This window comes from Bacillus rossius, chromosome 6, assembly GCF_032445375.1.
Source record: "Bacillus rossius redtenbacheri isolate Brsri chromosome 6, Brsri_v3, whole genome shotgun sequence".
NCBI classification, from domain to species: Eukaryota; Metazoa; Arthropoda; class Insecta; order Phasmatodea; family Bacillidae; genus Bacillus; species Bacillus rossius.
This window is the reverse complement of record NC_086334.1, coordinates 57,838,494-57,854,890: the sequence shown is the minus strand read 5'-3', so window position 1 is coordinate 57,854,890 and position 16,397 is coordinate 57,838,494. Positions and strand designations below refer to the sequence as shown.

The 16,397-nt window shown below is 34.6% G+C and overlaps 2 protein-coding genes across 2 annotated transcripts in view; both read right to left on the bottom strand.

Annotated features, from left to right (window-relative positions):
• Positions 1–450: 450 nt before the first annotated feature.
• On the bottom strand, positions 451–14,277 carry LOC134533449 (oocyte zinc finger protein XlCOF22-like). Its single transcript, XM_063370972.1, has 2 exons — positions 14,078–14,277; positions 451–892 (listed from the first exon to the last, which is right to left on the bottom strand). The coding sequence occupies exons 1-2, from the start codon at positions 14,271–14,273 to the stop codon at positions 552–554; spliced, it is 537 nt and encodes a 178-aa protein (XP_063227042.1). The 5' UTR covers positions 14,274–14,277; the 3' UTR covers positions 451–551.
• The window catches only part of LOC134533230 (gastrula zinc finger protein XlCGF57.1-like), a 69,003-nt gene continuing 66,038 nt past the window's right edge, over positions 13,433–16,397 (bottom strand). The window contains exon 7 of the mRNA XM_063370637.1: positions 13,433–15,057. Coding sequence (XP_063226707.1) covers positions 14,282–15,057 — 776 coding nt within the window. The 3' untranslated portion in view covers positions 13,433–14,281. The remainder of the gene's footprint in view (positions 15,058–16,397) is intronic.

Genomic DNA, 16,397 nt, shown 5'->3' with positions numbered 1-16,397 from the left:
CGCCAGCTTTGGAAAGCACTTTAGACCATAAATTTTCAACTTATTTTGTTGTGATGACCCTGCAGTCCAAGTTTGTAGGTAGAATCCAGACTCATTCTGTATAAGTAAATACATAAACATACACACAGCCATGCATGCACACACACAAACTTTCAGAAAAAACCACTGCATTTACTGATATATAAATTATATTTATAATTTCTCACCATAGAGTAGTATACATGTTATTTTTAAGAAAAAAATTTCCACAGCAAACACAGTCGAAAAGGATTTTTATTTGTGTGTAAGTATGTGTCTTTTCAAGTAACCTTTACAAGTATATTTTGCACTGCATATAGAACATGAAAATGGTTTTTCACCAGTGTGGATACACATGTGAACATTTAAATGATATTTCATAGAAAATTTTTCATGGCATACTGGACAAGAAAATGGTTTTATTCCTGTGTCGATACACATGTGAACATTTAATTGAACCTTCTCAGCAAATTTTGCATAGCATACTGAACAGGAAAAAGGTTTTTCACCTATGTGGGTACGTATGTGGATTATCAAGGAAGCTTTTCACCTGTGTGGGTACGTATGTGGACTATCAAGGAAGATTTATAAGAAAATTGTGCATGGCATACTGTACATGAAAATGGTTTTTCACCTGTGTGGGTACGTATGTGTTTTTTCAAGGAAGCTTTCACAGAAAATTTTGCACTGCATACTGAACATGAAACTGGTTTTTCACCTGTGTGGGTATGCATATGATTATTTAAATAAGCTCTCTGAGAAAACGTTGCACTACATACTGAACATTTAAATGGTTTTTCACCACTGTGGATACACATGTGTCCATTAAATGACCTTTGTGAGAAAATTTTGCATGGCATACTGGACAAGAAAATGGTTTTTCACCTGTGTGGATACGTATGTGGTTTATCAAGGAAGATTTCCAAGAAAATTTTGCACTGCATAGTGAACAAGAAAATGGTTTTTCACCTGTGTGGGAACGTACGTGTTTTTTCAAGGAAGCTTTCACAGAAAATTTCGTACTGCATACTGAACAGGAAAATGGTTTTTCACCTGTGTGTTTATGCATATGATAGTTTAAATTATCTTTCCGAGAAAACTTTGCACTGCACACTGAACATGAAAATGGTTTTTCACCTGTGTGGGTACGTACGTGTTTTATCAAAACTGCTTTCACAGAAAATTTCGCACTGCATACTGAACAGGAAAAAGGTTTTTCACCTGTGTGGGTGCGTATGTGGAATATCAAGGAGTCTTTTCTAGAAAATTTTGCTTTGCATTCTGAACAGCAAAATAGTTTATAATTTGTATGAGTGTACATGAGTGCTCTTAGATATGGTGTTAAATATAAGGAATGTATCTTATTAGTTTTGCTAAGGTTGTGGTCATTAATACTTTTTTTTGGATCACAAACATCTCCTGTTGATCTTGGGAAAACAATGCTTTTTGAGGAATTAAAGTATGTCATCCCATTGAACACACCTCCAGTCTTGAAGGGTTTACAGCTACTTTGGAAGGCTGGAAAAAAAAAAGAAAATGTAATTAAAAACTAAAGGTAAATAACATAAAAATTTAAATATTAAGGCGAAAATGATTTGTCTATCTATAACTGAGATCAATACTTCTTACATTTACAAATTTATGCAAAGGTTAAATCAAAAAAAGTTGTGTTCCATGCAGTTATACAGACGGGCTCAAAACTTAAACACATACAAGATTACAGAATTAAAACAGACCATTGTAGTGTTGTCATAGTGTGTAAATATTTAAGAATCATGTGAGACAGGTTTGTGCCTTCAGTCATCAAGACCACATGCGTCCACATAACTGCTTGTGGAAAGTACGGATGCAAATCTTAAATTGAGGAAGGGCCATTGTTATAAATGATACACAGGAGTTGGTACAGCCATAGTTAAAGATTTTAAGAATAGTACAGGATGTTAACATCAAGTACTAACTTCACAAAGTAAAATCAGGCCAAAAAAAATAAATGTGGGGAAGGTGAAGTTGATTGTGAAGACTCATTTAGTTTCACTGAATTTGAAGTTAAATAATGAATAATGGTATAATATTATTTCACATTTTTCAAGTTAAGTTCCTTTCATCAAACGCATTAACTATGGAAATATTAAATTTTTAAGTTACAAAATTTTTGCATTTTCACACCTTTAAAAACTAAACCTGGAAAACTTAAACTAAAACTAAAAATAAAAAACTTAACTCTATATGTTTGTTGTTAATTTATAATTTCTAACACTTCCTTCTGGTAGATTTAGAATTTTTATTTCCGTTTAAGCCAACTTAACATCTTTACACCCCTTAGGTACGGAATCTTGCAAATAATAATAATAATTTTTACATTTTAATATTTCTTAGAAAATTAGTGTCAGAGACATAATTTTTTAAAATAAAAAAATTTGTCAGCATATTCATCCCCATTATATGACAAATTTTAATAATCACAAAAAGCAATACATAACTCTAGATGCAAGCTTTCCTCAGTTTCTTACTTCTAGTTCTAATAGACGACAACGACCTAGGCCTGATATGCCTCACGTCTCACCCTTGCAGGCTCCTCCTCCCACCACCACCCTCTATGACTGGCGCTTCTAACCACCCGCCGTAGTGTACGTGTGTGTGCGTTTGTCAGCCCGCGCCCACCGGTGTGACGTCAGTGCTCTCTCCCGAACGATTCGAACATTCCCGAGGCAGAGTTTATTTTAATTTTAATTTAGTTATGTAATTTATTGTTTTCAGCCGGTAGGCTAATTTAATTAAGGGTTTGTGTATGTTCATTCTTTTCCCAGTGGCACGCTTTAATTAAATGCATGTTAACAGCCGTTGGGCGGGCATGAGTGGTGGACCCGCCTCGAGGGCGCCGGAAGAGAGTCGGTCGCCGTCGCTGCCCGAGGCAAGGAGCTTCACCTGCCCGTCGTCTGCTGCTCTCCACTGTTACTGATCCACGTCCATCTGGCTATTTCATTTATATAGATCACTTCTTTAACTTCAGGACTTACCTCGGGCAGTAGGCTGTTTATTTAATTAATACATCAGTATCTTTTGTGCTCATTGGCCACGCGGGGATTAGACTTAGGCGTGTGGGCTGCCTTCGAGAGCCTACCTTATTGTGTGTTTTAGTAAATAGTGTGAACCCCCCTGAGAGGGGATGTAATTACGTGTTTTTATTTATACTGGGGAAACATCTCTCGCTGCACACGGACGTCAAGGCCCTGAGAATATAGTCGCCGGGTTTACATGCCTGTAACACATGTGGTGGCGCCCTAGGTATAAAGCCAAGTACATATATCCGAAAATCTGTACCCCCTTTGCGACAGCATTGAATTGAAATGTTGGTTATTTTTTGTTTTAAAAACAAACTTACTACTTTTACCGACCTTATGGTTTGAATTTCGCAAAAATTTTTAAATTGTGGTGGTAGTTTTTGCACGTTTATCATTGGTAAAAAAATTTTTATTATGCTTGTTTAAATCAAAACTTAATATGATTTGTCTTAAAAGCGTATTCACCCCTTAGGACGGGAATTTCGCAAACTGATAAAATTGTGGTTCGTAGTTTTTGTATCTTTAGTATTGGTATCTTGAAAAACTTTTTTATAATAAATTTAAGTCGGAGATATAAAAAACAAGCTTAATACCATACTTACCCTTTTTAATACCTTAGGATCAAATTTTGCAAAACTTAATAATATTTATTGGTACCCAAAATAATATATTATTAACATTTATTCAGAAATATAATTATGAATCTCAAAAATTTACTTACTCCTTTTTCACCCTTAGGGGTTGAATATCACAAAATATGAAAATTGTTGATAATTTTTCTACTTTTATTATTTGTACAAAATATATTTTATTACACTTAATTAATTTAGGATATATTACTATTAACTGTATAACATGTTTACCCAACTTTAGGTTTTATTTAGCAAAATAAAATAATCACAGTTGGTAGTTTTTGTAAATTTATTATTGGTACTCAATATGATTTATTATGTTTGATTAAATCCAGAGATTTATTTATTAACATTAAAAACATACTTAACCATTTTTCATACTTTAGGGAGTGCATTTTGCAAAAAATATAAAAATTGTGAATGATAGTTTTTGTGTGTTTATTGTGGTACCCAAAATTATTTATTATGCTTGAATAAATTAAATATATAATTATTATGCCTAAAAACCTACTTACCTTTTTTTTACCCCTTAGGGGTAAGATTTTTCAAAACATAAATATTATATTTCATATGTTAATTATTGGTATTCAATATCTTTCCTTATGCATTATTAGTTCCAAATAAATAATTATTAAATTAAACCATATTTACCCCTTCATTCTCCCTTAGGGTAGGAGTTTCGTAATTAAGTATATATAGGCTTTTTTCAAGTTTGCCCAAAACCTTTCTAATAAAAAATAATTAAAATTCATTTAGTATTTTTTCGATTCATGCTTGAAAACAAAAAATCAAAAATTTTAAAAACTATAATTTTGTGTCCTCAATAATGTAAATAGCTATTTACAACGTTTTTTTTCCATATTTCATCCAATGTAGACTTTTTTCATCGACCAGTTATTTTTATTTCTTTACTTTACAATTTAAAATTAACATGTGTATTATTTCGGTTTTATACTCGTATATATTTTAAAGCAGTAATACATTTTAGAAGAATTAAAAGAAAGGGAACACAGGCGCGACAAACATCCGCCAACCAATTATCACGCCTCAAGTAAGTGCGTCTTTGGAATATCCCAGCACGCAAACCCACAACTAACGCACCAAGAACCTGGAACTATCGCTGGGCGCAGTCTCGCCAGCCAATCAGGACGAACCTTGAGGTGGCGTGATGTTGTCTCCACAAGCCAATATTTTTCAGAAAATAATGTGATAGGTCATTCGGATCATGGGGTTGCCTCCCTTTGTTTTGTCTTGTAAAGGGACGGTAACTGCGTGGGGTATGTTCAGTAACAGTCTACAGTCGGTCGTCGTCATTGAGTCGTCGACAGTGGCCGGCAGTCGTCCTTGCTCGTATTGTTCAATAATGTTAGTTGACGTGTGAAGGTGTGATTTCCGGTTGCAGCAACTCATAATAAAAAAATGTAACTTTTAAAGAAAAGTGAAATTTCTGTATTTGTTATTATTCCAGGTTGTGTCAAGTCAGGCTAACTTTGGAATCTAACAAACTTGTATACATAACTAGGTGAATAGCTACCTAAAATGGCTATCGTAGTCAATCAGTGTTAAAATTACTTTGATTAAAAATAATTACAATCTTCCCAATCGAAGGTATTAAAGTTAATGTGGATGAAAGATAAATTTAAAATCCCAAATAAAATTGTTTCCTAACATCAATCAACATTCTGTTTTTTTTTTTTATAATTTTACTTCGGCTATATTAGGCTATCAAGCAAAAATTACAATCTAGGACTATTTAGTTCAAATTTAAAATATTATTCCTGAATTTATATGTCTCACACTAAATATTTTTCAGATGATATTAAATAGGACGTGTATGGTAAGACTAATGTTTTGTGGTGATGGTTAGTTGATAATGAGATGAAAATAAAATAAAATGGCTTATAATGGTATTGTGTAGAACCACTAATCATAAAAACAGGCTGTAAAACAGAACCAGCAAAGAGGACTTATCCAAAAACCCAGTATTTGTTCGAAAATAAAACCAATTGGGAACAGTAGATAACGTAATGCCACACATAATTAAATAATTACAGTAGTTGGAACTTCGAGTAGAAACTACCAATAAAAAAACTACACTAAAAATAGGAATGAGCGTGGTACAAAGTCCTAAAAGAATTTATTAAATAATAATGCCAGATACTGGACACAAGAATTAATTAGTTAGTCATGAAGCCCACAACAATATAGACACATCAGGCTCATAAAATACTTAACTTCTTATAACTCATCTCGTTATAAAGCAAACATTTAACTCTTGGACAAACGACATCTGTCCTCTCCTATCCATTCTATTACTTGCTTTAAGAAAATGCATTTTTATAATACTAACTTTAAAAATTACAAATAAAACGTGGTAGTACTAAGCAGTATTTACTAAGCACACATTAACTTAATACTACATGTTATTCTAAATAAGAAAACAATAGGTAATACTCCTTTGTTACATAATGAACAATGCAATATGTTCCTCCACCATATCTATTAACCAGGAAGTAGAAACAGCAACGTATCTTTATTCCAAACTCAAAACTATCGCCATTCTCCAAACGTCATGAACTTAAACTACACGTCTTTCATCTCCCTCATCCGGCAAGCGTCTCTCTCTGCGTATATGCCAACAAACCCACACTACACTTCCAACTTAAAACCCTCATCCTGCACTCCTCCACATGCATAAAAACGAACAAACCCACCTCAGCTAATAACCCTCTTGCTTGCTTTACAAATCTTAGTTTTTATCTACAAAATTACTGTCAAAATAGTTCCAATAAATTAAACAGTCTCAAAACCACAGAGTTAGGAATTGCCAGAAGACAGCATGCTGGGATGTGGTTGAAGTAACTTTTTAACCTGGCTATAGCCATATGGTCCTGCCAAAAACAATGCATAAATACTAAATAGTGCTTGATATCATCTGATGATGGTTAAAAGCATGAATTATAAACTCAATCAAAATAAAAAATTCACTTTTATAAAACAATTTAATTAAAAAAGTTTTCACCATGCAAACACTACACTTGCACCAATGTTTTGGGTGTCTAGCCAAGATGGCTAGCAGAAGAAAACAAACTGCTTCACACAACTACCATGTAATCATGCAGACAGTCACCCCCTGCTTAAAACCATATAAAATATCAAACACAATTTTGAACATAACCCCACAGACAAACTAACTCTAAAAGCATAGTGCAATATAACTTTTTAAACCATGAGTACAAAGAGTACATAATGAAATTGCTTATGTTTGAAACATAATACATAATAATAGTATGTATGAACAATCCTCTTCCAACTGCAATAATAAAATTAATGTTCCATCTTCTTTACAGCTTATACACATACAGAATCAAATCTAAATTTATCTCAGAAATAAAACCTCACATTTTAGTTCAGTTGTCCCTCGATATTCCGACAGATAAGGGACCAGGGCCGTATCGGATTTCCGAAAATGTCGGATTATCAAAGATGTTTTTTTCTCAATGCTTTTGAACTCAATGAAGTTAACAAGAAGTACCAAAGAGTATAAGTACATGTAATTTATTAAAACTAGGCTACGAAATGATGGTATATATTAGTTTTTAAAAGAAATACGGAAAGAAAGTAAAGTAAAATGTACAGTACATATGTAAAAAAAAAAAGTACATACTACATACTACATATTTACACGTTAAAAAAGTCTGTGATTTTCTTCTGCTTCTTCTTACGCAGGCAGTTCGTCATTGCTTGTTCTTGAATCTATTTTAACATCAAAATGTTTGAAACATCTAACTCTCTCTCCTCGCACCAACAAAGCAAAGTTTTGGTTGCCGATAACGCTTCATCACAGCTGATAGTGAAGTTTATCTCCGGCACTGCCTCCTCAATCACTTTGAAATCTACTGTCGTGACTTCCTGGATTATTTCTGTGTCTGTCACATCAGTAGCAAGGTTGTCTTCAATAAATTATGTCTTGAACTGTTCAATTGATGCTGGCGCAAGTTCCACTTCGTTACAAATTTCAAGCGCAGCATCCAAAATAAATTCAGAATCATTGGATGCTGAGTTGCATGTTGCAAGATGTGGGTTATTAGGCCAAATATTCTTCCAAGATTTTATCAGGGTTGTGCTTTTTAGTTGCTGCCAAGCAAATGCGGCATTCAAAATCACATCCATAATGTTGAAGGATTTCAAAATTGTTGCAATGTCATCATTATGTTGACTGACAACATCCATTAAAAGACGCTTTTTGTAATGTGCCTTGAGAGTCTTTATGACGTTTTGGTCCATTGGCTGGATCAAAGTGGTCGTGTTTTTTGGTAAGTACATTACCTCAATGTACCCAAGGGCAGTTTTAACTTTTAATTCATCCTTGTCAGGATGTGCGGGTGTATTGTCAAGCAAAAGAAGGGCTTTCACTGGTAACTTCTTATTTATTAAATCTTGCTTAACTTGTGGGACAAAGCTGTTTGTGTACCAATCATGAAACATGGTGACCCATGCACGGCTTTGAGCCATGTAGGTTACTGGTAGAGATTTGACCTTTACATTTTTCAACACACGTGGGTTTTTGATTTACCAACAACAAGCAGTTTTAACTTATGAGTTCCTGACGCATTCGCACATACCATCAGGGTGATTCATTCTTTTTTGTAATTTTCTCCCAGAAACGTTTTTTTCCTCTTCAATAACAAATGATTTTGTTGGTAGCTGACGCCAATTTTAGCCAGTTTCATCGGCGTTATAAATTTGTTCAGGAACTAGGCCAAGTTCATTGATTTTTACATCCAACTTTCCGATGAATTCCTGGATTTCAGACTCGTTAGCAGACACTTTTTCGCCACGCATCTGCATAAATCTTATACCATGACATTTCTTGAAGTTTTCAAACCACCCGTGACTAGCGCGAAAGTCAGTTTTCTTTGTTATTTCTTGGTAAAAAAACTGGGCTTTTTGTTTCAAAATGTCTCCTGAAATAGGTGCATTCCTGTTCCGTTGCTGTTTGAACCAAATAAAAAGAGCGTCTTTGACCTCGGGTAACTCGCTAGTCCTAAGAGTTTTTCTGTTCATAGGTTCATCTTCAACAGATCTCATGAATTTTTCAATTTTTTCCCTATTTTTCACAATATCGTAGACAGTAGGTCATCCAATGTTATACACTTTAAATATTGCACTCGGAGTTTCTCCATGGTCTATTCGTTTAATAATTTCCCATTTTTCAGATAAATTAAATGTTTTATGTTTACGTTACACACTTGTGCTTGCCATTTCTAAACTGTCACTACACGCACAAAGCAAACAGTAAATGCAGTCAGCAGTAGTAATACTGAACGTCCGATCTACACTTCAACTGCGCACTTACTGATCTGTCCCGGCGAAATAAGTGTACACAGCAGAGAGGGGGGGGGGGGGGGGGGGGGGCGGAGATTCATGTCGCTGCAGGCTTGTATTGTTTACACAACAAACAGCTGGTAAGACTGCTGGCAGCGCATCGGACTACCAAGTAAGTTGGATTTAAAAATGTCGGATTATCGAGGGACAAATGTATTTATAGTTATAAGTAGGCAATTATTAGTTATTAAAATTTTACATTGAACCATCGCCATTTTTTAATATTAAGAAAACTCATAAAATTTTATATTACTATTGTATTTGATATTCTTAAATTAAAAACCTTATATTAACACCATACTACAATTTAGTGACAACATGAATATGATTTTAATAGTATATTACAATATATAAAATACATATTCATAACAAAAACCAGTAACAATTACAAACATAGGTATAAGGAATTTTAAATAGTATATAACAATAAAAATTAAAAATATTTAAAAAAAAATTCCAGACCATAAAATGATTGATATAAACATTTTCTTGCTTATAGAATTGTTTGAAGTTATGAAAAAATTAATATTCAAAATTAACAATTGGTATTTTTGAAAATTAGTAAAACATAAACAAATAGTTAATATTTTAGCAAATAGGATTTGAACAAAACATTTTTTAATATGCTGAATCTATATGTGTCACACACTTCAAAACACAGCTATTTAAAATAAAACGACTATTAATAAAAATCTTGAATCAAACCTTGGGTTTAAAACTATATCTTGGAAGTAAAAAAATTCAAATACAATGAATACAAAAAATTATTCCATTATTTAGTACAATAGTATGTGATGTATAGTTTTTAAAGAAAATATTCTAATATAAATATTCATAAAACTGTACATAACACACACATACATGCATATACACATACAGATAGAGTCTGAATATAAAGTGCCCCATACACTAGTGGATATGCTCACCTACTTGGCTCGGCGAGCATATCCACTAATAGGCAGGTCCGGCCTCTGTCAGACCGAGCATGCTCAGCTCGCAGTCAGATGGCAATTCCCTCCGAGCCGAGCCCCGGACTGAGCATATCCGCCAGTGTGTGGCAGGTCCCAACATGCTCGCCCCGAGCCCACAGTGAGTGTGCTGTCTGTTGTCGCATCATCATGTATTTTAATGACAATTGTGTTTTTTTAGGAGGCGTTCAAAATTTATATCGTGGGATATAAGAAGTAAGGAATATGTCAATAGGCATATCAAACAAGAGTACTACGAACAGCTAGTGTGAACGAAGCCACAGAAATGTGAATGAGCATTACATGTGAATGTGAATGTACATTTATCCATCATGAAATAACTATGCAGGTCTGTTGGGTCTGAGATTTCTAGCTCTCTCAGCAGTGCCATGTCACCATAACAATTTTGTTCCACAAGACACCGGTTAGATCAAACTTCTGTTTCCTTTTTTAGTGGCTCTTCATCCAAACAAAATAATCCGCCAAACAGTGCAATGCTACATGCAGCCATTGTGCAAGTGCAACACCGAATGTCTTTATAGAGAAAGAGACGAGCATGCTCCTGTAGTGTACGGTAGCGGCTATGCAGCGAGCATATTCGCTTGTGTATGGGGGGCTTAAACATCCGTCAAACCTTGGCTCCAGGTTTATTACACCTATCCCTTCACTTAAAGCGTCTTCAGATTGCCTGATGTTAATTTTACTGCACCAATCTTGAATAGCACGCCTCTAAATTTAGTTAGCGCAAAAATCTACGCAGGCAAAAAAAAAAAAAACTTGAGCATGACACCACAAAGTCTGTTTCAACTTCTGTAAACAACAGATGTGTCGTGGGATACAGTTAGCCTAACAAGGGGAGAAGAGATGTGAGCGCAGGTCTGTCTACGCTATCAGCTGTTGTACAAACATCACATATGGCAAGTTAAATTGCGGCTATGGAGTTTAAAGGACAAAATGTTTTTACGTCTGCGCGTATGCTGCCGTGCCGTACCGTTTTCACCTGGCCACAGACCGGGCCGTGAACTCAGTCTAGCCAGTGGCAGGGAATTCACACAAACAAAAGCAACATCTTTCCATTCATCTGCCGGTAACAGTACCTGCAGTTCGAACTATAGTGGAATCATGGCTTTCAAGTGACAGCATAATACATCGTGTTCAAGTATTTGAGACAAAACTACAAGTATTATGGCGTACAGATTGACATTAAGGCCACATTTATGTTGGTCGCACTTTAGATTTAAGCATGTCAACAGTGCGCACAATTGTAAGAATTAAGGGTTCTATGAAAAGTTTCTATCAGTCTGATGCTGTTGGTTGTACTAGCGGAAATATATTTGTCATTCGATAACGGAACACAAATAATCGGTGAATCACATTCAAAAGGTTGTTAAACGACTGCTGCCAAGGACAAAATAATCATTGGCCTGACAGGATTGGTGAGAACCTGGCAGTGATAAGAGAAGAGAAATTATTTTTTTAAAAATTAAAATGTAAATATCCAAACAGTAATATTGGATTCACTGTCAGTAAAGCATGGTTGGAAAGATACGCAACGTGAGTTGAAGATCAAGACCGGGCGGGCAAGTCAGCCAGCCGACTGAAGATAAAGTACATAACCACATATATCCCGTTACACGGTGATGTATTTGTCATACAAAGTGCGATAGGAGGCATATAAAGATTAATGGTGTGACATATTTATCGTTGAGTGTTATTCTATGCATTTATATTAATTAAAGTATATTTTCCTACACAATTTAATTTAATTAATTAACATTGCTATTAATGGAAACTAATGCTTAAGAATACGTTATTTCAAATAACACAAATTTTAATAAGTGCTGAGTGAGGGATAGGTGTACGACAATATAAGTAGAAAGCCTCTACACGACTTATGCCCTAAAGTTCTTCCCACGGCTGCTATACATCTTTGAAGTGATTTAGGAGATGAGCAATGTTTTTATTGTTAATAATAGAGAAAGTATTTAATATAGAATACTGAGCATCTGATACATGTTTAACTGAATGAAGTTCTACAAACACTACAAATTTTTATGCTAGTGCAAAATTATTTCATTCAAATAAGTGGCGGCAATGCCTTGTTTTTGTAGCATGTTAATACCCCCAATTATTTCGATGAAATATAATTTACAGTGGCTCTAGATATCATTCACTTGAACACATTGTAACGGTTCGTTACATACAAAAATAAAAATATTTAAAGCGTCGATTGTAGTTTTTGTTTTATTCTTTCAAATTAGAATGCACAGACGAATCCAAACACTTTCAATGTTTCATTCACTCGTTTCATTCGTACGTTCGCCTGTCGAGAATGCTCACAGCTCGGGCGATGAAGATTAACGAAAAATAATGTAGATTAAGTCCTTCAGTAAAATCTTACTGTAAGTACACGAAGATAGTGCGACCTCGAACAGGGCCGCACCCAGCGAAAACGAATTTCGCCACAAGCCAAAACGCCGCCAAAGGTGATCAAAATTTCTAAATACTGCTCGAACGAAATAAAAAGAAAATTAGGTTAATTTAATACTCGGCATGGCTCTGACCACCAACGTTAAATTATCTCTCCAGCAAATTACTTCATTTATTGGCGAGAAGCCACCGAACGCGACCTAATCGTGCAGCGTTCGACGGACGACTGGCTGAAGTCCTGCCACCGTCTCCTCCACGCAGGGAGGATAAGTCACATGACCTCACCGACCAATCACACGCACGCTTCATTCACGCTTACAGATATAAGCCAATCAGAGAACAAATTACAATACATGAAAAAACCCTGTACACACATAACTCGGGGCTTCCCTTGATCTGTCTCTTTTCAATTTCACATCAAAATCGGGGACTCCCATTCTCGTTCTCTATCCCACACCGCGAGACAGCAGTTATCACTCAGTTCCCACGCAGTGGGGGAATTCCCGTCTTTATCTATCTCTGAGGGGAATTACTGTTTCTTTCTCACTTACACTTACAGGCCTCTCATGCCTCTCTTTCTATCCATCACACCAGACACAGTCCCGTGTTCTAGAATCATTCCACACGTTAATGAACATTACAAACAGCAATTATAATACAAATTACTTTACAAAATTAAAATAATTTAGAAATAACCTGAAAAAGTAGGCCTAAACTGGCAAAAATCTAGTACAGCGGCTCATTTGTAAATAATTACATAAAAAATAGTAATGATTAAAAATGTCTAATAAAATACAAAATACCTTCTTAAAAACATAGCAAGTGAAAAATATCAACACTAAAATATACAATAAACGGTAAAATATCATTAGAAAGACTTTTTAAGAAATATTTGCATTCATGAAAATAGTTTAAAAGAAAAATATTTAGCTAGGAGGGCAGGGTTCTGCAACGTTACAACATTCCTGACACTTAGTGTTCTATTTTAAAAACTCTATTTTTTAAAATAAAAGTGTTGTTCAGCGCCAGCTTTGGAAAGCACTTTAGACCATAAATTTTCAACTTATTTTGTTGTGATGACCCTGCAGTCCAAGTTTGTAGGTAGAATCCAGACTCATTCTGTATAAGTAAATACATAAACATACACACAGCCATGCATGCACACACACAAACTTTCAGAAAAAACCACTGCATTTACTGATATATAAATTATATTTATAATTTCTCACCATAGAGTAACATACATGTTATTTTTAAGAAAAAAATTTCCACAGCAAACACAGTCGAAAAGGATTTTTATTTGTGTGTAAGTATGTGTCTTTTCAAGTAACCTTTACAAGTATATTTTGCACTGCATATAGAACATGAAAATGGTTTTTCACCAGTGTGGATACACATGTGAACATTTAAATGATATTTCATAGAAAATTTTTCATGGCATACTGGACAAGAAAATGGTTTTATTCCTGTGTCGATACACATGTGAACATTTAATTGAACCTTCTCAGCAAATTTTGCATAGCATACTGAACAGGAAAAAGGTTTTTCACCTATGTGGGTACGTATGTGGATTATCAAGGAAGCTTTTCACCTGTGTGGGTACGTATGTGGACTATCAAGGAAGATTTATAAGAAAATTGTGCATGGCATACTGTACATGAAAATGGTTTTTCACCTGTGTGGGTACGTATGTGTTTTTTCAAGGAAGCTTTCACAGAAAATTTTGCACTGCATACTGAACATGAAACTGGTTTTTCACCTGTGTGGGTATGCATATGATTATTTAAATAAGCTCTCTGAGAAAACGTTGCACTACATACTGAACATTTAAATGGTTTTTCACCACTGTGGATACACATGTGTCCATTAAATGACCTTTGTGAGAAAATTTTGCATGGCATACTGGACAAGAAAATGGTTTTTCACCTGTGTGGATACGTATGTGGTTTATCAAGGAAGATTTCCAAGAAAATTTTGCACTGCATAGTGAACAAGAAAATGGTTTTTCACCTGTGTGGGAACGTACGTGTTTTTTCAAGGAAGCTTTCACAGAAAATTTCGTACTGCATACTGAACAGGAAAATGGTTTTTCACCTGTGTGTTTATGCATATGATAGTTTAAATTATCTTTCCGAGAAAACTTTGCACTGCACACTGAACATGAAAATGGTTTTTCACCTGTGTGGGTACGTACGTGTTTTATCAAAACTGCTTTCACAGAAAATTTCGCACTGCATACTGAACAGGAAAAAGGTTTTTCACCTGTGTGGGTGCGTATGTGGAATATCAAGGAGTCTTTTCTAGAAAATTTTGCTTTGCATTCTGAACAGCAAAATAGTTTATAATTTGTATGAGTGTACATGAGTGCTCTTAGATATGGTGTTAAATATAAGGAATGTATCTTATTAGTTTTGCTAAGGTTGTGGTCATTAATACTTTTTTTTGGATCACAAACATCTCCTGTTGATCTTGGGAAAACAATGCTTTTTGAGGAATTAAAGTATGTCATCCCATTGAACACACCTCCAGTCTTGAAGGGTTTACAGCTACTTTGGAAGGCTGGAAAAAAAAAAGAAAATGTAATTAAAAACTAAAGGTAAATAACATAAAAATTTAAATATTAAGGCGAAAATGATTTGTCTATCTATAACTGAGATCAATACTTCTTACATTTACAAATTTATGCAAAGGTTAAATCAAAAAAAGTTGTGTTCCATGCAGTTATACAGACGGGCTCAAAACTTAAACACATACAAGATTACAGAATTAAAACAGACCATTGTAGTGTTGTCATAGTGTGTAAATATTTAAGAATCATGTGAGACAGGTTTGTGCCTTCAGTCATCAAGACCACATGCGTCCACATAACTGCTTGTGGAAAGTACGGATGCAAATCTTAAATTGAGGAAGGGCCATTGTTATAAATGATACACAGGAGTTGGTACAGCCATAGTTAAAGATTTTAAGAATAGTACAGGATGTTAACATCAAGTACTAACTTCACAAAGTAAAATCAGGCCAAAAAAAATAAATGTGGGGAAGGTGAAGTTGATTGTGAAGACTCATTTAGTTTCACTGAATTTGAAGTTAAATAATGAATAATGGTATAATATTATTTCACATTTTTCAAGTTAAGTTCCTTTCATCAAACTCATTAACTATGGAAATATTAAATTTTTAAGTTACAAAATTTTTGCATTTTCACACCTTTAAAAACTAAACCTGGAAAACTTAAACTAAAACTAAAAATAAAAAACTTAACTCTATATGTTTGTTGTTAATTTATAATTTCTAACACTTCCTTCTGGTAGATTTAGAATTTTTATTTCCGTTTAAGCCAACTTAACATCTTTACACCCCTTAGGTACGGAATCTTGCAAATAATAATAATAATTTTTACATTTTAATATTTCTTAGAAAATTAGTGTCAGAGACATAATTTTTTAAAATAAAAAAATTTGTCAGCATATTCATCCCCATTATATGACAAATTTTAATAATCACAAAAAGCAATACATAACTCTAGATGCAAGCTTTCCTCAGTTTCTTACTTCTAGTTCTAATAGACGACAACGACCTAGGCCTGATATGCCTCACGTCTCACCCTTGCAGGCTCCTCCTCCCACCACCACCCTCTATGACTGGCGCTTCTAACCACCCGCCGTAGTGTACGTGTGTGTGCGTTTGTCAGCCCGCGCCCACCGGTGTGACGTCAGTGCTCTCTCCCGAACGATTCGAACATTCCCGAGGCAGAGTTTATTTTAATTTTAATTTAGTTATGTAATTTATTGTTTTCAGCCGGTAGGCTAATTTAATTAAGGGTTTGTGTATGTTCATTCTTTTCCCAGTGGCACGCTTTAATTAAATGCATGTTAACAGCCGTTGGGCGGGCATGAGTG

Excerpts from the sequence above, each read along its gene's own strand:
- LOC134533449 (XM_063370972.1), bottom strand. The coding sequence starts at position 14,273 with ATGCATACCCACACAGGTGAAAAACCAGTTTCATGTTCAGTATGCAGT. Across the intron at positions 893-14,077 it reads CCACACAGGTGAAAAGCTTC|TTTTCTTGTCCAGTATGCCA; the intron begins CTTGATAATCCA and ends GGTGAAAAACCA.